At 35.1% G+C, this 26,427-nt stretch overlaps 1 protein-coding gene across 3 annotated transcripts in view; it reads right to left on the minus strand.

The window, feature by feature from the left end:
• Window positions 1-26,427, minus strand: part of LEMD3 (LEM domain containing 3) — an 80,190-nt gene that overhangs the window by 34,065 nt on the left and 19,698 nt on the right. For all 3 annotated transcript variants that reach the window (XM_035002213.1, XM_035002212.1, XM_035002214.1), the window contains exons 2-4: window positions 17,822-17,859; window positions 14,095-14,161; window positions 11,864-11,931 (exon numbers count right to left, since the gene is read on the minus strand). In XM_035002213.1, the coding sequence (XP_034858104.1) occupies window positions 11,864-11,931; window positions 14,095-14,161; window positions 17,822-17,859 (173 nt within the window). The remainder of the gene's footprint in view (window positions 1-11,863; window positions 11,932-14,094; window positions 14,162-17,821; window positions 17,860-26,427) is intronic.

Here is a 26,427-nt window from a genome sequence, read left to right on the forward strand (position 1 = left end):
AATCAAACAGAACTCATACTCATTTGCTCTAAAATTCCTTTGCTTCCAAAATCAAGAGAACTTACTTCTGGTTATATTGCATGGATCAGGATTAGATAAAGCACAAGGTATAGAGAGGGGGCTTTGAAAATCCACAAAGCAAGATTAATATGGGTTATCCATGGAGCTGGAAACACTGCACTCATTCCTCTTCATAATGTAAAGGGTTTTTTGGGTTTTTTTTTTTAAGTTTTTACTTTAATTCCAGTTAGTTAACATACAGTGTAATATTAGTTTCAGGTACACAATATGATTCAACTATTCCGTACATCACCCAGTGCTCATCACAACAAGTGCACTCCTTAATCTCCATCACCTATTTCACCCTTCCCCCAACCTCCCTTCTGGTAACCATCAGTTTGTTCTCTGTAGTTAAGAGTCGTTTCTTGGTTTGCCTCTCTCTTTCTCTTTTTTCCCCTGTTCACTTGTTTTGTTTCTTAATTCCACATATGAGTGAAAACATATGGTATTTGTCTTTGACTTATCTCATTTGGCATTATACTCTATAGATCAATCATGTTGTTGCAAATGGCAAGATTTCATTCTTTTTATGGCTGAGTAATATTCCATTATATACATCTATGTTATGTTATTATATATATATTCCATATCTTCTTTATCCATTTATCAACCAATGGACACTTGGGCTGCTTCCATATCCTGGCTATTGTAAATGCTGCTGCTATAAACATAGGGGTGCATGTACCCCTTTGAATTAATGTGTCTATTCTTTGGGTAAATAGTAGTGAGATAGCTGGATTATAGGATAGTTCTATTAACTATTTTGAGGAAACTCCACACTATTTTCCACAGTGGCTGCACCAGTTTGTGTTCCACCTACAGTGCACAAGGGTTCCTTTTTCTCTATATCCTTGCCAACACTTCTTGTTTCTTGTGTTTTTGATTTTAGCCATTCTGACAGTTGTGAGGTGATATCTCATTGTAGTTTTGATTTGTATTTTCCTAATGATGAGTGATATTAAACATTATTTCATGTGTCTGTTGGCCATCTGGATGTCTTCTTTGGAGAAATGTCTGTTCATGTCTTCTGCCCATTTTTTTATTGGATTATCTGGTTTTGGGGTATTGAGTCTTTTAAGTTCTTTATATATTTTGGATACTAACCCTGTATTGAATATGTCATTTGCAAATATCTTTTTCCATTCTGTAGGTTGCCTTTTAGTTTTATTGTTTCCTTCACTGTGCATAAGCTTTTTACTTTGATGTAGTCCCAATAGTTTATGCTATGCTCACTGCAGGTGTAGCTACCATCTGTCACCATATAATACCACTGTAATACCATTGACTTTATTCCCTAGGCTGTACTCCTCATCCCTATGACTTAGTCATTTCATAATGGTAAGCCTGAACTTCCCACTTCCCTTCACTCATTCTGCCCACCCCCTGACCCCCTCCCATAAGGCAAACATCACAGTTTGTTCTCTATATTCATGGGTCTGTTTCTGCATGTTTGTTCATTCATTTATTTTTTAGATTCCATGTATAAGTGAAATCATAAGACATGGATATTTTTAAAAATCAATGAAACATACATATTGTCTTTACCTTTGTTTGTATATATGCTCTTCAGCTTCTATTACAATAATATGCAAGACATAATGACATTTTTGTGTTATTATAAAGAACTCTGAAGGCTAGACTATACATGTAAGTTTCAAATAATGTAAAAAATAAATTTCCATATTAGTTGTATATTTTAAATATAAAAATTTTAGAAGGCTGAAGATATTATAAATAGCATTACTGCCTTCATTAATTATCCCTAAAAATGTACATAATGGTTCATACTAACAAGGATACCCACTCTAATAAGCTAAGTATATAAATGAACATTGAGCTTAAAACTTTTAGTTATAAAATAATAAGGGTAAGAAAAGAGTATCTGTTATTTTCTCATTTTGTTTTCCTTCTCCATGTTAATACCACCTAATATCCACTTACTATCTGGAATACAATAGAACCATGGAATGTCCCTTTATGAATACACAAAATACAAAAAACAATTGATAATTTATTTAAAACCTCATTAAAGAATTAACAGAGTATTAAGTTCTGAAACAGACCATTACTTCCACAAATGTTCTACATAGTATACAGAATTCTATAGTATTATAAAATAGAATTTTTGAAGAAGTAGAAGTTGAATTTTCTTTTCTAGCTATGCTAATTAAACGGCTCATGTTAACATTATAGCATGCATAGCAGCTTCCTGATTTTGAGTGGAAAGTATTTTACTATTGATTTTTTTGTAGCCACCTAAAAAGCTGTAAGGTAGGGGCAGGCCAACCTTTTCTGTAAAGAATCAAAGAGTAAATAGTTCAGGTTTTGTAGAATTCTGGTCTCTGCCACATATATTCTAAGCAACCTTTAAAAATGTTGTAAAACCATCGCTAGAAGGCCATACAAAAAGAGGCCTAAGGGCTGCAGTTTGCCAGCCTTTAAGGAAAGGCATACTTGCATCATAAAATGCCCATTTTCTAATCACTGATGACACAAATTTTTAAAGCAAGTCTATCATGATTATTACTATTTACTTATAGGCAATAGCTCAGTAAATGTACTGCTGAGTGCTTCATTTAAATCTAAACTCAAAGCATATTTTCCCAAATCTTTAACAAATCTATTTTAGCATACTATGTGTGAACACACACACACCCAAGATTCCCAATTCCAAATTTATCTTATTTGCAAAATAATTGGCAAAAACATTTATTTTTATTAAAACTCACATCAGGTGCTTTGAACTTAGATTACACTTTCACAGCATAAAAATAATACTGTTTCCTGTAAAAGATTCAGCTCATTAAATAAAGCTACAAAGCATTAGTAATAAGGGAAAGAAATGCTGATACAGGGAGAAGTCAAGTAAGGATTAAAAATCTATTGGATAGCTCACAAAATGGATAATATACATGGTAATAATAACTATGTGGCTTTCCAGTTAGGGAATATTCTGTTTAATTGTGACATGACATATGCTATACATGTTACCTTTGAAATTAATTAAAATAGGACACACAAAAATCAATACAATAGTAAATATGATTTAATTCTTGATGATTCAGTGGGAACTTGATCTTTCACCTCCAGGAATAACGGAAAGAACATGGTCCTTAAATAAGCAGGCCTGGATCAGATCATGACTCCACTACTGACTAGCTATATGTACGACCTCAAGTGGAGACGAAAAAGTACGTCATCCATACAGATTTATCTACCTTGTTCACTTCTTCGGATCCTAACCCTCATTCAGGGTCAGTCTCTTGCTCACTCAAAAGGAGCTAGTGGTTATGAACCCAGTCCTTCCTTCCATCTAAGAGGCAGAACAGTACAGTGAGAAGAGCAAGCACTTTAATTCTATTCCCAGCTCCAACATTTACTAGCTGGATGATGTAATCATTAAATGCCTCTGAGCTTTAGTTTCTTTATAAAGAAACTAAAGCTTTATAAAGGTGAGTTTGACACCACCTACCTTGCTGGGTCACTGTGAATTCAGGGGTACTAAGAAAATCCTAAGATAAATGGTACTTGATAAATTATAATTATTTTTTTAAAAATTTAATTTGAGAGAGAGCACAGGGAGAGGAGCAGAGGGGGAAGGAGAGAGACAAGCAGACTCTGCGCTAAGCGCAGATCTCACAACCCTGAGATCATGACCTGAGCTGAAACTAAGAATCGGCTGCTCAACTGACAGAGCCACCCAGGGGCCCCGATAAATTATAATAATTAAGAAGTTTATCTATCATTCCATTTCTCAGAACATTTATTTTCCCACAAAGACAGAATTTTACTAACAGTGATTTGCATTCCAAGCTAGGCCATTAAAGCCTATCCGGCTCCATGATTTGGCACATGCAGCTATCTTCTTTCCTAGTATTTTCTTCACAAATCGTAAACGTATTCATTGTGTTGAAGTTTAAAAAGGTTTGAAAATAAACCAGAAAATGAACCACCACTGATTACATCATTTAGTTGGAAAGTTACCATACAAAGCATCCACCATTAACTTAAAAACAAGTCTAAGTCTTTTCATGAAAATTTAATGCTATGTCTTTCCTAAATGTTCCACCAGAGGGACCTCTTAACTTTTCACAAATCAAAACAAGCTTTCATTCTCAAAAATGATGGAAAGTGAAAAAAAATTAAAAAGGTTCAAGAAAAACACTGGGGGGTTCAGAAAAAGTGTTTAAATTATTTCAATTAATTGTTATGTTTATTTAAATTTCCTTTAAAGAGAAAGTAGGAGAAATAAAATAAGAACGGAATGTGAAGCATCAAATTCAAGAAAATAAAAAAAATTTTACTGAGGTTTACTTATTCACTCATTTCACTCCACCAAACATTTACTCATATTGTGCTTAAAATGCACTAAAAGTTGGGGAACAATTAGCTTACACTCACAGGAGTTCTGTGCATCCTTTGGCCCATTTACTCCTGAATGCAAAAACTTACTTGTGCTGCTGGTGAAACCATAGTACAAATACATGAAAATGTACGACAGATCTCTTTCCAGAAGCAGGGAGCCTACAATATATGTATTATCATCATGGTTTTTGACATCAGCTTTATAGAAAGGTTCTTCCATATTTACGCTAGAACTTGCATAAAATAAAATAAACCACCAATTTTGGCTAGACTGTGCTAAAATGGTCATTCCAAATTAGTAAGTAATTTGGCAACATATATCAAAAGTATTAACAAAGGCTCATGCTCCTTAACAAGTAGTTTCCTTTCTAGAACTATTTCCTAAGGAAACAATCAGAAAATCAAATACTATATGCAAATATTAGAGTGCTTTCGTAATACTGACAAACCACAAACCAATACAATGCAATACAATCATGTAAAGAAATATTACCCAGTGATAAAAAAGAAGTTCAAAGACAAAATGCTCCTGATAATTTTAAGGAAAAAATATATAAACATTTGTAATATGAAATATTTATATTTATAGTGATACTAATTGTAGGAATGAAAACATAAGAGAAGACTAGAGAAAAATGAACCAAAAATGAGTGGTTAACTTCAGGTGGTGAATTTGAAATGCTTTTCTCTTTCTTTTCCATTAGTTAAATGATGAGCATGAGTTAATGTTATATTGAAAAAAATAAACACTATTAAATATAGTAGTTAGAAGTTTTATCTAGTCCTTAAAATTTTTTTTATGGGGGAAAATTCCTGTTAAATGCTTTTTTTGAAGTAGCAGCCCAAAATACATCATTGGTGGTAACAAGCCATACCAGGTTTCATAGCATTTGAAAATACAAAGTAACTTCACTTAACTAATTAAGACTGGAACTAATCCAAAATCCTTTGTAAAAACTTATATTAGAAATTTTATTGAATTAAAAAAAAAAGTAAAACCCAATCTAAAACATAAAATAATTCCAGGGAAAAGATACAAAAATCTTTTAAGACTGGAGTTCATTAATCTCAATTTTTTTAACTCGATACAGTTTCCAATTCATCTCATGCATGTATACGTCCAATAACTCCTATGTTGCCAATCTTTAGTAGAAATAATCTCTCATACCCTACGGCTGCCTGGCTTAGATTCTGACTTGTCCCAACCCTGGCTCTGTGTCCCTTCTTACCTATCTTATTGCTGACCCACAGCTGCAACCAAATGGGGGTGGTTAATCATCCATCCACAGGAACCCCTGCCTCTTCCTCAGCTTTCTAACTACTAATCAATCCCTATCCCACTCTAAGCTCTATCCCTGCCCTTTAGTCCTTTAAATGGAGTATTCAGGAGCTTTTAAAAGTCTCAGGATCGTGGGGTGCTCAGTTGTTAAGCATCTGCCTTCAGCTCAGGTCATGATCCTGAGGCCCTGGGATCGAGCCCTGCATCGGGCTCCCTGCTCCGCGGGAAGCCTGCTTCTCCCTCTCCCACTCCCCCTGCTTGTGTTCCCGCTCTATCTCTCTCTCTGTCAAATAAATAAAAGCTTAAAAAAAAAAAAAGAGTATCAGGTTCTTCTGAAATGTAAATTAATCCTGTTCCAGGAATTCATGACCAACCATAACACGTATCTGTGCCATTACCTCTCTAAGATATTTAACTAATAAAAAAAGAGAGAGAGAGAGAAGAGAGAGAAGGTAGGAAGGAAGCACTGCTTGGGATCAGTTTTTCCTACTGCTCGAAGTACAAATACTTTCTACCTCATAAGGAACTACTTGCTTGCTTTGGATTCCCACATGCTATGCTCTCCTCGAGGAATATTTTATTCTATGTGTTCTGTAGCCTACTCAATCCAATCCCTTCTTTGCTCCCACCCCCACAATCCACTTAGCAATTCCTCCATCTCTAAGACAGAGCCCCATAATCATAACTCCACCTAATTTAAGATCTTTCTGGATCCTGATTCTTTAGCTATCCAATCTACTAACTATTACACTCTGCAAAAAATTTATCTGTTATCAATGTTCTCATCTAGGTCAAAACTGAAAATGAAGAAGAGAACAAGGAAGGTTGAGAAGACAAATCCTGTAGCATGTTATTATGAGTGACCCAGATTTAATTAAGAAACACAGAAAAAACCAAAATTTATTGGAAAGCTACCATAACCATCAGGCACTGAGCACTTCAGTCTCCCAACCACTCTGAGAAGAATTAATAACAGTCCCACTTTCATACTAAGAAACAGGTACAGGAAAGTGAAAGAACTTTACCAAGACACACAACTTTTATGTGGCAGTGCCGGAATGTGATTCCACATCTAATCTCCAACATATTATACTGTCTTAACATCTTTTGGATATCTACATTAAGTAGATTAAGCTAATCTGAATTAAGTTAAAAACAGTCTACATTTCTCTTTTTTAACAAGCATGTCATGGAAAACTCATCACAACTTTGCTGAAAGCCTTAGAACTATACTATATTCTAGATTAAAAAGAGAGAGAGAGAGAGAGAGGCAGTGACAGCAGTAAGATGACAGAATAGGAAGCCCCAGACCATCCTTTCCCCATGGAGACACAAATTCAACAATACACAGACCAATTCCCTTTGTAAGAAATCCAGAAACCGTAGGGCACCTGGATGGCTCAGTCATTAAGCATCTGCTTTCAGCTCAGGTCATGATCCCAGGGTCCTGGGATCGAGCCCCACATCAGGCTCCCTGCTCAGCGGGAAGCCTGCTTCTCCCTCTCCCACTCCCCCTGCTTGTGTTCCTGCTCTTGCTGTCTCTCTCTCTGTCAAATAAATATATAAAATCTTTAAAAAAAAAAAAAGAAAGAAAGAAAAAGAAAAGAAATCCAGAAACCAGTTAAAAGGCTCCTGCAACCCAAGCAAGTGTGAAACTAGCAGCATGGAAGCCCGTAGGAAAATTGGTAGCACTCGCTCACCAGAGCCCCATTCTGTGGCACAACGTGGTGCGACCAGAAGAAAATTCCCAACTCCTGGTTCATCCTTGAAGAGGGGAAGAAAAGACTGAAACATAAGTCTAATGTTGAGACTTTCTGAGGGGCTACCAGAAGGACTGGTTTCTGTCTTGTCTGAATCTAAGCACTGACAGGTAAGAGCACCAGCTTGGAGGCAGCTGAGAACAAAGGCAATGGTTTGAACTAGTACCTACTCACTCGCCATTGCCCTTCTCCACAGCTCAGTGAAGAATGAGTGGGAGAAAATCCCAAACTCCTGGCTTCTCCCTGAGGAAAGAAAGTGTTGAAGTATGTGTCCAATGTCCCAAGTTCTCAGGGAGCCACCAGAGGGTCTGGTTTCTGTATCACCTATTTCAGAGCACTGAGGAGACCTGACATAGTCTAAACGCCTGGGGTTTGCTGAGAACAGAAAAGAGCAGGACAGCTTGCTGCAGCTCCAGAGGACCCACAGTAAAGCAGACAGACACCAGAGGGAGCAAGAGATTACAAGCTCCTGAAAAAAGAAACCTGCAAAACCTTTTCAGGTGGGAACTTTTACCCACAAATCCAAAGAAGATGCATCCACAGAAAAGGTTTGAGAGAACCCCAGAATCTCTATCTGAACTCATTGGTGAAGGTCTTCCCCTGCACAAAGGCAGTCTCTAAAGGCTGGAAGATATGGCTGTGTCTTCAAATGCACAGATCCTGACAAAGTAACGAGGCACATGAAGGAAACAACACTGGGCCCAACTAAAGGAGCAAAATAAATCTACAAAAACTGACCCTAAAGGAACTAAGGTATATTAATTACCTGATAAAAATTTCAAAATAACTGTCATAAAGATGCTCAACAAGTCCAGGAAAACAACACATGAATGAGAATATCAATAAAAGAAAAAATTAAAAACGAACAATTGTGGAGCTTAAGAATATAATAACTAAATTGAAAAATTCCCTAGATGGGTTCATAGCAGACCTAATCAAGCAGCAGAAAGAATCAAGGTACTCAAAGAGAAATCAATTGAAATTATCCAGTCAAAGGAAGAAAAAGAAAAAACAATAAAGAAAAGTGTGGGAAGCTTAAGGGTCTTATGGGACATCACCACTCAGACCAATATATGCATTATGGAAGTCCCAAAAGGAAAAGAGAGAAAAGAGCAGAAAAAGGCAGAAAACTTCCCAAATCTGGGGAAAGTAATGGACATTCAGATTCAAGAAGCCCAAAAGCTTTTTATGGGATATAGCAAAAGTGGTACTAAGAGGGAAGTTTATAGTGATAAGCAGCTACATTAAAAAAGAAGACAGATCTTAAATAAACAACCTTAAGGAACTAGAAAAAGAATAAACTAAGTCCAAAGTTAACAAAAGGAAATATTAGAGTAAAAATAAATAAAACAGAATAGAAAAAAGAAAAGTTGGTTTTTTGAAAAGATCAGCAAAACTGAAAAGCCTCAAAAGAAAAAGAAAGAAAACTCAAAATCAGAAAGAAAAGAGAAGATACTAAGTCTGATGTCACAGAAATACAAAGGATCATAAGAGACTACTACGAACAATTAATTGCCAACAAATTGGATAACCTAGAGAAAAAATAAATTCCTAGAAACATATAACCTACCAAGACTGAATCACAAAGAAACAGAAACTCTGAACAGACCTATAACTGGTTAGGATTGCATCAGTAATCAAAAACCTCTCAAACAAGAAGAACCCAGGACTCAGTGGCTTCACTGGAGAATTCTACCAAACATCACTAATCCTTCTCAACTTCTTCCAAAAAAATTGAAGGGAAGGGAACACTTTTTCACACTCATTTTATGAGGTCAACATTATTCTGATGCCAAAGCCAAACAAAAACACTATAAGAAATGAAATATAATTCAATGTCCTTGATGAATACAGATGGTAAAAATCCTCAACAAAAGTTAGCAAACAGAATTCAACAGCACATTAAGAGGATCACACCTCTTAAATCATACCAAGTAGGATTTACTCCTGGAATTCAAGGATGGTCCAACATACAAAAAACCAGTCAGTAGGATACACATTAACAGAATGAGAATAAAAATCACATGTTCATCTCAAAAGATGCAGAAAAAGCATTTGACAAAATCAATACTTCTTCGTGATTAAAAACATGCAACAAAGTAGGAATAGAAGCAAATTACTTCAATATTATAATAAAGGCCATGTATGAAAAGCTCACAGCTAATATCATACTCAACAGTGAAACACTAACAAAGCTTTTCCCCTGGAGAATAGGAACAAGGCCAGGATAAGGATGTCCACTGTTGTCATTTCTATTCAATACACAGTACTGGAAATCCTAGCTAGAGCAATTAGGTAAGATAAGGAAATAAAAGGCATCCAAATTGGAAAGAAAAAAGAAAAATTATCTGTTTGCAGATGACATCTTATAGCCTACAGATTACACATACACACACACAGACACATACTCTCTCTCCCATCTCTCACTCACACAAAACTGTTAGAATAAGCAAATTCAGCAAAGTTGCAGGATAAAAAAATAAGCATACAAAAAAGAATGGCATTTTTATACACTAAAAATGAACACTCAGAAAAGGAAACTAAGAAAATCCCATTTATAATAGCATCAAAAAGAATACTTATAAAAACTTTACTAAGGAGGTAAAAGACTTGTACACAGAAAACTACAAAAACACTGCTAAAAGAAATTCAAGACACAAATAAATGGAAAGACATCCCATGCTTATGGATTAAAAGACTTAATATTGTTGAAATGTCCATGCTAACCAAAGCATTCTGTAGACTCAGAATGCAGAATCCCAACTGCATTTTCTCAGAAATTGAAAAATCAATCCTAAAATTTATATGGAGCCACAAAAGATTAGCCAAATAGACAAAACAATTTTGGGCAAGAAGAATAAAGGTGGAGGCCTCACATTTCCTGACTTCAAAGCATATTACAAAGCTACAGTAATCAGAACAGTATGGTACTGGCATAGACAGACATATAGACCAATGAAAGAAAATAAAGAAATTAACTCACACATAATACAATCGACTTATCTTCAACAAGGGTGCTAAGAACACACAATGGGAAAAGGACTGTCTCTTCAAAAAATGATGTTGAGAACACTGGATTTCCTCATGCAAATGAATGAAATTGACCCTTATCTTACACTATACACAAAAATCAACTGAAAACTGATTAAAGACTTAAACCTAAGACATGAAAAGATAAAACTCCTAGAGGAAAAGCTTTATAACATTGGTCTTGGCAATGATTTTTGGGTTATGGCACAAAGCACAGGCAACAAAAACAGTAGATAAGTGAAACTACATCAAACTACACTGCTTCTGCAAACAAAGGAAAGAATCAACAGAGTGAAATGGCAACCTACGGAATGAGAGAAAATATTTGCAAGCCATATCCAAAAGAAAGAAGGGACTTCTAGAACTCAATAACAAAATCAAATAACCTGATTAAAAATGGGTTAAGTACTTGAATAAACATTTCTCCAAAGAAGACAGACAAATGTCTGATAGGCCTAAGAAAAGATGCTCAACATCACTAATCACCAGGGAAATGCAAATCAAAACTACAGTGAGATATCACCTTACACGGGTGAGGACGGCCATTATTAAAAAACAAAACAAAAAAGCAAGTGTTTTTGAGAATATGGAGAAAAAGGGACCCTTGGAAACTGTCAGTGGGAATGTAAAACAGTATAACCACTATGGAAACCAACATGGACGTTCCTCAAAAAATTAAAACTATCATATGGAATTCCACTTCTAGGTATTTACCCAAAAGAACTGAAAACAGGATCTAAAGGATATTTGCACTCCATGTTCACTGCAGCATTACTCACAATAGTGGAAACAACATAAACATCTATCTACAGATCAATGGATAAAGATAATGTGGTGGGTGGGGGGGGGGGGTGTGTGCACGGTGCACGTGTAATATTATTCAGCCTTAAAAAAGAAAAAAAATCCTGCTCACTTAACACTTAACACTGGTCCACCTTAATCTTCTGTACCCTTCCTTTCATATAGTATTTCCTAAAAGATTACATACAGTGGTTTAGAAAATTCATCTGCAAATTCTTTTAGTACCCTGAGATGACATTAATCTGGAATGGAAGATTTAAAATAAATGACAATGGTTAGATGCTTACTTGCTCTCTTATATGCTACTTACCTATCTCAATTTCTCTCACACCAATGTTGTTTGTACCCTTTCCAAATTAATTCTATGAGAGAATGTTCTAAAATGAACTAAAACAAAACATGTTGAGTAATTCTGCTTTCTGTATCTGCTCACACTACACCAAACAACAGGCCCAAGCTTGTAACAGTACAATTAAAGAAATCAAATCCGTGGTACTTTTGTATAAGCTGTAATAATTTATATAAACTTTAAGAATATAGCTATCAAAATTCTAATTGTACTGCTTACTTTTAAATATGCAGCTGCCTCTTGGACAGAAAGTGTTCTCTGACTAGAACTGCCACATTCATGATCTCCTGGAAAGATTAGCATATTATTAATTTTGAATCAGTACTATGTTAAAGAGAAGAAAATAAACATGATTAATCAAAATATTTTCAAATTACACAATTATAGGTTATATTATTCAATAAAGAAAGAAGATAAACACTATTTAATTTCCTATAAAAAATCCAGTAGGTAATATAAACAAACAATTATCTTTACATAAACCACAATCTTTAAATGCATTTCTAAATAGTCCAGATAGGAACATGTCTTCTATTTCCAACTACATCGTTGCCCAGAGTGGGAACCATGTCACACTGATGCCTAGCCACAGATCTTGGCACACAGAAGGCCCTCCAGAGATTCACTGTTTTTCAAGGGGGAGAATTCATTGTGGTAACTTACACATCTATTACTAAAGCCAATAACTCAAGGATTCAAATAAGTTTGAATTAAATTGTACATTCTGTGTATAAAGATACTGGCTATGCCTATCTTTAGCAAGGTGTGTGCATGCCTTAAAAATTATTATAACACAGATCAACAGGGAAATTGGAAACTTCTAGCTATGATCTGGTTTCTACAAAGAAATGCAGTACATCCAAAACCACATTTTCCCTTTCTTGTAACTATTTATAAGAGAATCCAAAGCCTTTTCTTTCAGGTTATCTGTGGTTATAAAAATCAATTTCCTTAAATTGAACTTCATTTTTAAGTTCTTTCTGCCTTGTTTCTCTTCAAATGATTTTTAACATGAAAGTGTAATAGTTAAACTCCTTGGCAAATTTTTCTGTTATAAAAGTAGCCATATTCCTATTTATCAGCCTTGTGCAAGTAGTCAGATTTTAATGGTCACAGTCATAAAAAAGGAAGAAATACCTATTAAATAAACAAGTAAGTCTTCAAACTTTATAATGCATTCTCCAACATTCAGTTTCCACAAATCTACAGCAGAGATCGGCAAACCATGACCTATAGCCAAATTGGCCCTACCACTGATTTTTTAATAAATGAAGTTTTATTGGAACACAGCCATACTCATTCATTTATGTATCATCTATGGCTGCTTTCATGCTATAATGGCAGAATTTAGTAACTCTGACAGAAACAAGTCTAGCACACAAAGCCCAAAAAACTTACTATCTGGTTCTTTCACAGAAAAAAGTTTGCTGACCCCTGCTCTAGAGGAAGGAATCTATATCTTTAAAAGTACCCCAGATTATGCTGATCTAGCACACTGCATAAAACAATGTTGTAGAGACAGCTATAGAAGTCTGTGATAGCAACATCAGGTATTCCTAGCGAGAGTATATGCTTAACCGATTTCTGGGTACTACAGCATACCAAATAAATGTCATTAGCTTGCAGTATATGAATACGACAGTCAGTCAATGTAAAGAAGGCTTTTAGTGATATACACAGAATTATGAGCATAAAAAAACTGACCAGAGTTAAGGATGCCCCCCGCCAAAAAATCCAAAGACTGATATGAGGATGGGGAACTATAAGGATCCTAAATGCCTCCATTCAACCAAAAAGCTTCCATATTTACCTTCTACCAGTATTCTGATTTCCACAAAAGGATCTGCTCCATACAAAAGTTTAGAAAACTACATTCTTCTTTTCTGTAACTTCTTTAACAAGAAGATAATCCAAAATCTCTTCTTTTAGATTATATGTGAAATTAAGAATAAAAAAAGCTAAGCTACTACAGCTTAGAGATGTTAAAAGGCTTACTAAGAGCAGAATATAAAGAAAATGCAAAGAATCAGTGGAAAAAATTCTAGAATATATTTACTTTATCCCAGGAAATGATACCTAATCAACCAGCAAAGGAAAATCTACACTTTTATATTTAATCTAGGGTTTTAGTTAATTTACTGCTTACCCAAATCCAACTGATATGTAAGCTTTCAAAATTTTTTATTACTATTAATGCAATAAAGAAATTTAATTCACTTTAGAATGATATATATTTCATCTAATACATATGGGCAGGAAGGAAAAAGGCCTTGATTAAATAGATCTATAAAAATAAAAACTACTCTTGTATAGGTAACAAAAACTTCTAAACAGAAAATCTGCAAACATAACACAAGACTTGGGAAAACTCCTTCTACTGATATAGCATGCTACATATACAAATTAATTTTCAAAACACTTTTAGACACTATCAATGTTAAAACAATTACCTGCAAGCTGTGCCAATCGATCATGAAGCTTGTATAAAGTGTTCATCATAAGATTTTTCTTACTTTCCTAAAATTAAAAGAAATTATAAAATATCCAATTCAAAAACATGTACCAAATAATCTTACTAAAAAAAAAACCAGTAAATAATTTAAAATCATAGAAGCTACATAATCCGAAGACAAATTCACATTTAAACAATGGCTACCGTATTTTTTAAAAAACCTTAATCTAAAAATCTAAATCATCACTCTAAACATTTTACTTTCTCGAGGATTGACTGGGAAATTGGCACTAAGGTTAGTGCTAAAAAAAGGTCTTCTGTACAACAAACTCCCCCAACCACCAAAGCAATGCTCCTAATCCTCCTTTACACAATGCATACTTATATATATTGTTCTTATGAGACTTCAAGGCTGCCCTTCATGTTTTGTCTTAATCTGATTCAACCACATAATAAGGGAATGAGTATTGACACTTTGATCCTCAACCTCTCCTAGGTCCCCAAAATGGTCCTGTATAAATTTATGAACCATTAAAGCAAAACAAACATTTAATGAGTATCTAGTAATAGGAGCTAAGAACTATTCTCAGCAAAGCAAGAGGCCCAGTAAACAAGATGGTTCCTGCTCTCAAGGGCAAAAAACATACTTAAGTGCTAGAGCTGCAAACAAAGTATAATGTAAATACAGAAAAGAGAGGGAAAGGAAGATCCATTTATGGAAGAGAGAATATTTGAGTTGGACTTCACAAGAACAGAATTGACTAGTATTATAGGCAGAAGAAACAGCATGAGCAAAGGCATAAAGGCACTGGTTATGTTTCTTACATAAACAGTCATCTTTGATTCAGCACACTACTGGAAAAATAGTTTGGAATCAACTGCTAGGAACCAAGACAAAGAGTTTGACTTCATTTTAAAAATTTAGGAGGAGGAAAATAAAACAGACTTGTGCATCAGGAATAATACTCTGAACATATGAAAGAAAACCAGAGAGGAGACCATTTCAATGTCTAAGCTCCCTGCCAAATAGTTGAAGGCAATGAGACCCACAATTTTAGAGCAATCACAATTAAGAAGGACCAACACAAGCAATGGACGAGTGTAAGTTAGGAGAGGAGGTAAGCTTATCACATTCTTTGGAATTAATTCATGATTCACTAAGGGAGCTATATCTTTATTATTTCCGTTCTTCCTGATGTGTCAAACAAAACTGTAATACTGGATAAAAATGGGATATAAAAAGTTGGGAAATTAACATTTATGTGTCTAATGACATGCAACTTCATCCCTTTATTTTCATGCTGTTAAAGGTTCCACTACCCAAACCACCAGAGTCCGTGGTTTTACGGGAGATGGCTGATAGAGATCAAGTGACATTCTTTCAGCCGACTACTTGCCTTCCAATGCTTAGCTTTGTTTCCCCCCTCAACGCTATCTCAAGCAGATTCTGAATCAAGCCAGACCTTATCTTCGTGTAAGCTTAAAAATCCAAACTGTAAGCATCAGACGTCAAAAAGTAACTGCTGGGGCTGAAAGCCAGATTCTGAAAGCTATGCATTTGTGATATATGAAACCACAAAATCATTTTTAATAAATATGTTCAATATAATAGGATGAGAAAGAGTTCTAATGATAGTAAAGCTTGTGGACTCGATACATAAAAGCAAGGTAAATCTGATTAAGCTTTGGGATTAAAGTAGCTAAGAGTTTGGAAGTTTATTTCCTCCCTTAATCTGGAAAAGAGACCGATTTCCTTTTCTTTCATATGTCCTGATCACGCCCATTCCCACTCCCCTTTCAAAAACAAAACTAAATCCAAAAATTTGACACCTGTGCTCTGTGATTACATCTCTAATGAATATCAGAGGCCTGGGAATAAACTTCATCTTCTGATTCACAGATATTAACACTGGATTAGATAAGTAGAAAAAAATAACAAAATCTAATCAGATGTAACTGAATACCATAAGACAATAAACATACACACTGTTACATTCTCACATAGAGAATTTAAGCACCCAAAAAGCTGAACTATAATTTTCTCAAAAATTATTTTTCCAATGGCAAAATATTATTCCAAAATATTCAAAATGACCATCTATATATTACAAGGGTCTCAAGTGCATGATCAACTAAATTATGATAGTTTTTATGTAATATATTATTAATGTGATCAATTTTGAGGAAGAAAAAGAAAGGCTTTGGTTCAATTACCTTTAGCACCAATATGCTAAACTAGAAATAAATCTGAAAAACATATAAATCAATTTTAAAGTTACACTCTTATAGAAACTTATATTGACTAATAGTTTCATTACAGTCTTCTAATCTGACTGCTTTTCCAACAGTCTCCTAACATTCAGCTTGAAAGGTGTCTCACTCTGGCTTTCCTAATCACCCTGAAAACAAGTTTAAAGATCTACAAATGAATCCATACTTAAAGTAAGCTTTCAAGTAATATTTCATTAAACAAAAATGATTTTATACTATAATATGAAATAGCTACCTTTCAACTGTCTATTTTGGTAAAGTCCAGATTTTCTTTTAGTAAGGCATACCATTCTCTGAAGCAAAGTTCTCGTTCTTGGGTGGATAAAAATCAAACTGTATGGCAACTCTCCCAAATTCTCTCATATGTTGTCACCTTTAAATAGTTCCCTCTTCTATTCTCAGCCAATTTTCTCAAGGAAATGTTCAACTGTTTATATTAAGTCTCTCATTAAATGATAATAATGATTTTAAACACTTAGCATGATGCCTGGCACAGAATAAGCACTTAATATAAGTGAACTGCCATTATCTACATTACAATTATTACTATTATTTAGAGGTTCAGAACTTCAGTTTCTCCCACGGGGAAAATTATATAGAAGAAAATAAGGTCTTGTATTTCCAATGTGCAATGAGTATACTGTATGGATTTAAATGATGATGCCAACAGCAACATTATACTTAATATCATAACTGATAAAATCAACCTTTTTTAAAACAAGTATCACAACAGAATATCATTAACACAGTCAATACAAAATCCCACTCTAACAATCTAAAGTAATATTCTATGGATTTGATTACACATTATTACATATCCTTTAAGCACAACAAATAATGTTTTCTATACAGGTCTATATTACTGTCAATTCCTTTAGTAAATTAGTAACTAATTATGCATTATAATATAAGCTCCAATACCTTAATCTTTGAAGTGCCTATAATGATGGTAAGTGAAAAATATTTTCAGGTGAGTAAAATTTAGGTTAAAATTAGTATTATAGATCCTTTAAATAAAAAGAAATCATAAATAGGTAGCCTAAGAATCATGTTTCTTTCTAAATCCTTTGCCTTTCTGATGGTTGAATAGGTATGCCTATGAACAAAAGATCCAGAGAGACAACGTGAGGGCAAAGAGGACAAAAATTGTCAGAATATCCAGCAACTTAAACAGGCATACCTCTAAAGGTTAAGACCTGATCCCCAGATAACATGCCAATACCATTTCACTTGGCAGTTGATTTTTACCTTAAAGTGATAAGCAATTCAGCTCTTAGGAGAAAAATCTGTTTCAGATTTAATTATATTATCATTAAAGAATACTCAAAATAAGAAAATTAATTGTTTCAGCTTAAAAGAACTGGTAAAATTAGCATTTTTTAGTTGACAGTCATCCTAGTATCTTATCATATAAAACATGAGACAAAATATCAGTATTATGATCTTCTACTTACTTGTATTTTTCCAAATGTTTCATCAAAGGGGTTTTTTACTATCAAGGAAAGAAAAAAAGAGAACTATTAGCATCATTTGAGGATGAGAATGAGAATTCCCCTAAACAAGCCCTCTGAAATGCCAGCATGTACTCTGCTAAAACTGAATGTAAACATGCAAAGTGTAAACAAACTGATGATAACAAAGGTTAGTCTCAAAAGTAATTTTTGAGACTTACTATATTTACCATTCTTATTCTGAATCTGTGGTTTTCTCTATTAATATTTGAGAGCGCTGCTCTGGTGTCTGAGTGTCTGGGTTCAAGTCCCAAGTCCATCACTTACTAGCAGCATGACCGTGAACTAACATCTACTTAGCTACCCTAAGTTGTAGTTTCCTCTCCTATAAAGGAAGGATGTAACAATGATACCTACCTTATACAGCTGTTGTAACGATTAAATGAGATAAACCATACAAAATGTTTGGCTTAGTGTCAACCACTTAATACATGTTACCTATTACTGTTACTGACTACATTGCTTCTACCAAACTTGCTTTCTCTTCAAAATATAGATTAAAAGCAGTTACTACTTAAGGAAATCTACAAGATGATTTTTAAAACTAAATTCTTTCAAAATTCTGACTTCTAATGATTAAAAAAAACTTCCTACTCATTGCTAACATCTGGAAAAGTGGCAAGAAACAAATATACAGATCAAAGTAGCTAAGATATGTCTCAATATTAAATAATTTTGTATTGCCAATATGTATTTTAAAAAGGATTTAGCACTTTCCATCCAACTTCCCTATACCCAACTCCCCTAAAAAAGATACAAACAAGTTTATGGCTAAACACGTAGTATCTCTCATAGTTATTTAGAATCTCCTCCTTATCATCTATTTGAAAATTACATGCAAAAATATTCAGAGCTTTCAGATACCTGGATATCTATAAATCCAGGTCACAACTAAGACTAACTGAGCCTACAAAGTAGTTCACACTGACCAGGTTTCTTTTCTGAGGTGCTTTTCTATTTTTATTTGAGAAAACAGGAAGTCCCATAGGAACCAGGAACTGCCTGATTCTAAGAAAGTTTCATGTGTGAGACCAGTTTAACAAGGTACAAAAAAAAGCAAGGAAAAATGTATCCTGCGATCATCTAAAGGGATTTTGCTAATGGATTTTTAGACATTTTTCTAGAGTAACAGGATTTTACTGCTGGAAAAAAAAAATTTTTGAATGATAGAAGATCAAAAGTACCTAGTAGGGGACTAGGAAGAAGAAAAAATATAGCTTAAAGATTAAATAAAATGTTATGAATCACAACAGGCTTGTACTGAAGATACTTTTTAATAACATTTTTATTAATGTAAAATTTGAACAATTTAAAATAAAGCTGTATTTAGTTCAATATATTACAGAAAATGACTTGTCAATCTATTTAAAATAAACTGGTCACACGATCCCAGAAGAACAAGTATTTTATTTGCTCTTTATAAGAATAACTCTAAAAAATATTAAAACCTGCAATTCTAAAAAACAGGTTTTAATGTCTATGAAGAAAAGCCATGATAGCCTTATTTTTTTGACAGTATACAAAATCATTTTTTGTCAAGAATATTAAATGAAACACTAATTCTACATGTATCTCTAAGAAAGTATTACTATAGATTGTGGATGTTCTCCCACTAGACTGTCCTACTGTGAATTTCTCACGACAGAGACCATGTGTCACTCATATTTGTGTGCCTGGAGCCAGGCATAGTACTATACATATAGTTAGTGCTCAAAAAGTTCTGGTTGTGCTATCTAGGTTAAATCCACATTTCTTTATTCTACCCCGTGTGTTAACACTGCAGAAGGCTGAGAAGGGTACATTCAAAGCAACTGGGAAGGGAAGGGGACAGGATAACAAAGAAAGCTATAGAGCAGAACAATTATTCTGCTGAAAGAATGCTCTGCCCTTTGTATCCTTCTAGATTTCTGCCTCTTGTCTAACAGGCTGAGATACCCGATAGTGTATCTTAAATGCCAGTAATATACTTTCCATCCTACACACCTTATGTTAAAAAAAACTGTTCCCCAATTTCCTATGACAACCACTAGCATTTCACAGCATAACTAATTGGCTATAAAATCACAAAAAATAAAAGGACACATTAAAAAGGACATAATGAAACATGTGCGATGAATAAAAAGTTAAAAGGACTTTATTACGAATTACAAAATATTTGAATACATCAAAATGTATAGTGTAGATTCATGGCAATACTGTGCAAATAACTAATTTCATTGTGTGGACTGTACCTAAGCACTTGTCTTCAAAGCCTTTTGTTCATAGTATTATACAGTTTTTTTCCTTGTTGATTTGTCTCCTCGTTCAGCATTGCACTTTTTTTACGCTAAAACATCTTCCTTCATTAAGAGAGGTATCAGTTCATAAATACTAGGATGCATATTTGTAAATAAGCTTCGTATTGTGTTGTGAAAGCCTTTTATGCCGTTGTTTCTTCTTGGCATATTGTCACATATCTGCTGATAGACATTCCAGTTTATGGGAAACATGGGTTCAAAACTCTGCACCACTGTACAGACCATGATGAGGGCTGGCTAAGATTTAGATAACATAAAAATGGGACTACTGGGTCAATGGAGAAATGAAACTAAACTGTCAAACCAAACTGTCAACCAGTTATTTATCTTTTATGGTAAAATTACCTTATTATCAAAATGCTCGCTACAAAGATGCTTATAACAAAACTACCTAGAACCACAACTGTCACCTATTAAATTAACAGACCTATTGAGTTAACAAGTAGCCCTGAGATTAAGTTTTATAAAGGAAACTCCATCTAAAAACAGCAATTTAAAAAAAAACCAAGGCCCTCATTTCTAAAAGCATCTTTTTTCTAAAGATTCTTTTTTATTTTTAAGTGATCTCTACACCCAACGTGCAGCTTTAAACTCACAACCCCAATATCAAGAGTCTTATACTCAACCGAATGAGCCACTCATGCACCCCTAAAAGCAGCATCTTTATACATCTAATTTTTGTTCCCCAAATCGCTTCAGTATTTCAAACACCACTGCCAGTGTCTTTTATTTCATCCAAACTGCCTACAATATTTAACGGAAACCACACATACTGCCACCCCTAGTGAAAATATTCTTCCCCCCCTACCCCACCCCTGCCGCCAATTGGGCATTTATAGAAAAGAAACCATATTCCAAAAGCATCCCACAGCAAAAAAGTGCCACCTCATCTACAAGCCTCTTTTCTAGGCATGGACCTAAGAGTAAATTATAGTTCTTACCCCTCATCCTAAAGCAACGATAATGCCACACTGATATTTCAAATCTTCCTCTTCTGTCCCCTAATCGGCACAACCTTGAAGCCATTTCAGACCTAGTACTGTCCTCCTTTATATCCTACACCCCCAAGAGCTTCTCTTTTTTTTCCTCAAAGCCTCCTGGTTTCACCATTTCTCCTTCAATTTTCTTATTCAGATTATGTCAAACCTCAAATATACCAAACTTTTCTTTGTAAATGTCCTTCATATTTTGACTTCTCTTCCCTTTAAGCTACCCTAATGACTGTAAAAATCAAATTGCTAAAAACGTTTCTTTAATTATACTACTAGATCCCCCAAAATCATCAAATGATTTCCCATCAGATTTTTCTTCAAGGAAGTAATTGTAACCTTGTGATACTCTATGTCCTTAGACACACAGTTGACTCTCCTTCTCCAAACCTCTCTTTCACATCAATTCCAAAAATGTTAATAGTTTTACTGATCCTTTAACTTTTCTTCATTCTCTTACACTGAGATCAAATTCATTAGCCATTATGAATGCCCAGATAAAAAGGAAAAAATGAAGTATATCAACCTACAAATTATTCACAAATATATGTTTAATGTTGATCAAATAAATTGCTATTTTCCTCAGAAAGGCTCCATTTTGCTCACTCAATGGCAGTAAAAAGAAGAAAAGCCTGTGGTGCCCAAAGTTCTTTCACAATTCAAAAAAAAAAAAAGCTTTTCATTTAATAATTATTGAGGACTTTGTGCTAGGCACTGGAAATGTGACAGTAAATAAAATTTTAAAAACTCCTTTCCTCAAGGAGCTTAGGTCAAAAGAGACAGGTACAAATACATTTTAAAAATATACGGTATGGGGCACCTGGGTGGCTTAGTCGTTAAGCGTCTGCCTTCGGCTCAGGTCATGATCCCAGGTCCTGGGATCGAGCCCCGCATCGGGCTCCCTGCTCCCTGCTCGGCGGGAGGCCTGCTTCTCCCTCTCCCACTCCCCCTGCTTGTGTTCCTGCCCTCACTGTCTCTGTCAAATAAATAAAATCTTAAAAAAAAATAAATAAAAGTAAAAATATACAGTATGGCAAATGATTCTAAGCGCTTTGGAGGTAAAACAGCAGGAAAGGTGCTTGACGTGAGGGAGGAAAGCAGTATTAAGATGGTCAGAGAAGGCCATACTAAGAAGACTGCATTTGAAGAGAAACCTGAAGGAACATAGGTAACAAGCCATGTGGATATCAGAAAGAAGACGTTTACAGACTGAAAGAACAAGAAGTATACAGGCTTTGAAGTGGTAGCATGCTTGCCATATTATTCCTGGAAATGTACCAGAGTGGAGAGGGCAAACAGCAAGAAATGAAGTCAAACCAGTAAGATTATTTAAAGGAGTCAGTAGGTACAGATAATGTAGGGACCTTGGAGACTCTTAATATATTACTCTGAGCAAGAAATCTCACAGAATTCATTTTATTCAGCTTATGCTTTAAAAAAGAAAAGCCCATATAATAAGGGTTCAGGCCAGTCTCTCAATTAAGTTTAAGAATCCTAAGCATTTAGAAAATAAATGATCTGCTGTTCATGACTCAGGAAAACTGAGGAAACAGCACATTCAGGGTGCTTTCCTCTTGCTTTCTTGAGAAAACGGACTCCAATTTCAGTCAGCCTCGACATTCTTCTGTTCTGAATACCTGAAACTATCATCAATTATCAATCAGTATATAAAATATTCTGCCAGGAGGAACTGAATAGACATTTTTTGGTACATGAATAGGTGCTCAACATCACTAATCATCAGGGAAATGCAAATTAAAATCACAGTGAGATATCACCTCACACCTGTTAGAATGGCTACCCTCAAAAAGATGAGGTAACAAGTATTGGTAGAGGTAGAAAGAAAAGAGAATTCTTGTGCACTGTTGCTGGGATGTAACTGATGCAGCTACTTTGGAAAACAGTACAGAGGTTCCCCCCAAAATTAAATAGAACCATCATATAATCCAGCTAATCCCACTTCTGGGTATATATAACCAAAGAAAATGAAAACAGGATCTTGAGGAGATATCTGCACCCCCATGTTCACTACAGCATTCTTCACAACAGCCAAGATATGCCAACAACCTAACTGCCCATCAACGGATGAATGGATAAAGAAGATGCAGAGTGTGTGTGTGTACGTACACACGCACAATGGAATATTACTCAGCCAGGAGAAAGAAAGAATCCTGCCACTGTGACATGGATGCATCTTCACAGCATTATGCTAAGTAAAATCAAGTCTGACAAAGACAAATACTGTATGATATCATTTATATGTGTAATCCAAAAAAGCCAAACCCAGAAAAGTAGAATGGTGGTTACCAGGGGCTGGGCAGTGGGAGAAACAGGGAACTACTAAGGATATAAATTTCCAGTTATAAGATTAACAAATTCGGGGGGCGCCTGGGTGGCTCAGTTGGTTAAGCAACTGCCTTCGGCTCAGGTCATGATCCTGGAGTCCCAGGATCAAGTCCCGCATCGGGCTCCCTGCTCGGCAGGGAGTCTGCTTCTCCCTCTGACCCTCCTCCCTCTCATGCTCTCTGTCTCTCATTCTCTCTGTCTCAAATAAATAAATAAAATCTTTAAAAAAAAAAAAAAAAAGATTAACAAATTCTGGCGATCTAATGCCTAGCATGTTGATTATAACTAATAATACTGAAAGTTGCTAAGAGAGTAGATCTTAAAAGTTCTCAACACACACAAAAAGTGGTAATTATGTGACAGGATGGAGGTGTTAGCTAATGCTATGGTAGTAATCATTTTTGCAATACATAAATGTATCAAATCAACACACTGTATACCTTAAACTTACACACTGTTATATGTCAATTACATTTCAATAAAGCCAAAAAAAAGTTCTGCCAGGAAGACACTGAGCCTTCAATCCTTCTGGTCTTCAAGCCTGAATGTTTGTCCTTCTTCATTCTATCTTCAAGGTCCTGCGTGCAGCTCTGCTACAGTCATGAAGAATCCCTAACCACCGCAGCTCATTGTGACCTTCCCCTTCTCAGAACCACAATGTATTTACTATCAGTAGCTCTGCTAACTTATATTATAATTTAACTAGTTGTTGTTTGTTTCCTCCCCCAACAAGACTGCAAAATCTCTACTTATCTCAATGCCTTGCAGATATTTGATGCTAAATATATACTGAATGAATAGCAGCTTGAAGGCATACTGCAATCTCCTAGAATAACAGCTTCACCAATGCCAAAGGGTTACCATAATCCTGATTACTCTACAGCCTTTTCCTTAGAATAAAAAGGAAATTATATTTATTAAACTCTTGGTAGATTCCAGGAATACTGATGCCATGTACTCAAGAGGTAACTTTTACCACTATTTTAAAGCAGGTATTACTTCCATTTTTATGGACAGAAAAACAGATGCATGGTGAGGTTAGGCTGCTTCCTTGCAGGAAACAGTTTTAAAAGCTGGGATTCGATCCTACACCTGACTTCAAAGCCTACATTCTTTTCATTATATAAAGAACAACTACAGAAAAGAAAATATTTGTTCTATTTAGTTTAAGGAAAGCATTCTTCTCTAGAAATGGAATTATTAAACTCTAATCTCCTTGTGATGTAATGCATGAAAAAAAGGCCCAAAATGAGGATAAGGAAAAGACACAGCTGTTGGAGAATACACTGTTATCTCTTAGATATGGAAAACTCTTCAAAACCAAGTTCTCTAATTGCAGTCCAGGCAAAGATTTCTGTGATATATCAAAATATAAAGTGACCCATGACCACCAGGGGCAGCATTAGTCACTCCCCTTCTCTCTGCTGCCATGACATTTTGTTCATAAGACTACTATAAAATTTCTCAAAAGGCATCAGTTTAAAAAGAAAAAAAGTCATAATTTTCTGATTTAGTACTACATCTAAACAACAATTTGGCTTCCCCCTCCAACAAAAGATATTCACAAACATATATCAAGTACCTACTATGTGCCAGACAGAGATTAGTTAGTTGTAGGAGATTAAAAATGAAAATATATAAGCCTTGTGTCCTCAAGAAGTTCAATCTGGGGAGCGGTAACTGTAGACATGCACTTTCAAAGTCAGTCTCTCGTAATTTTTTTTTAAAGATTTTATTTATTTATTTGACAGAGACACAGTGAGAGAGGGAACACAAGCAGGAGTAGGAGAGGGAGAAGCAAGCTTCCCGCGGAACAGGGAGCCCGACGTGGGGCTCAATCCCAAGACCCTGGGATCACGACCTGAGCCAAAGGCAGATGCTTAATGACTGAGCCTCCCAGGCGCCCCCAGTCTCTCATAATTTTAAAATTCTATGACCTTAAGGCTAGGTTTTAGTCTTTGGAAACGTCCAGTCATCTAGGCACAGTGAAATTCAGCTACCTAAATGACCAATTGTCTCCGAGTTGTACCTCTTTGTAAACATACATTCAAGTTCTCAAATCCCATCTTCTAGCTTTAGTGGCTTAAACAGAGCATAATTATATGTGAAGAAATGGGGCATAGGGGGCAAATATTTCCAACAGCTGCAGAACACTGCACCTGTGTATGTAGCAAACACTTCTGCATTTCACCATCAGCCGGACTAATCTAAAAATGGACAGGGTTAACAAGGCAGCACATTCTTTTGCAACATAGTCCATTGCCCATTTGTTCTCTGAACGTTCTCCAATTGTTTCATAGCTCTATTAAATACACAGTCATTCTAAAAGACAGGAACAGTTTACGTCAAGTATACTTAATAAATTACTATGAATATTGATATTAAATCAGCAATCAAAACAAAGTTTTCACAAAAACTGGCTACTACGAAACTTGCCTAAGGTAAACTCTTGTACCACCCTTCCTCTACCCATAAATAACTTTTCCATTTTAACCCACCTATCTATCTGGATTCACAGAGTACAGACCTAGATGGGGATAACAAGTGAAGAAAGGAAGGAGGGCAAAACCTCAAAAGCTTCTCCACTTCTCAGATCCTATAGGAATCTCAACTTTTCACCTGCCCTGTTTTAAGGAAGGCAACAATGTGTGCTGGTTCTAAAAAAAGCTATTCTTAACGAATAACAGACATACACCATGATTTTATAAAATCAAAGGGGCTTTAAATGTGGTAATGATAGTATTAAGAATAAAATAATGTGTCCAAGAAAGTAAAAGATCAAAACATAATTAAGTTGACAACAGACTTATTTGTTTGGTTCTTATTTTTCATCTCTCTATTAGAAAGAACAATTATGGTCTCTTTCAACTTTGTCATCACTTGAAAATCTCTTATTTGCTCACTATAAAAATGAAGA

This window comes from Mirounga leonina, unplaced genomic scaffold (genome assembly GCF_011800145.1).
Source record: "Mirounga leonina isolate KUSES-001 unplaced genomic scaffold, KU_Mleo_1.0 Mir_126, whole genome shotgun sequence".
Lineage (NCBI taxonomy): Eukaryota > Metazoa > Chordata > Mammalia > Carnivora > Phocidae > Mirounga > Mirounga leonina.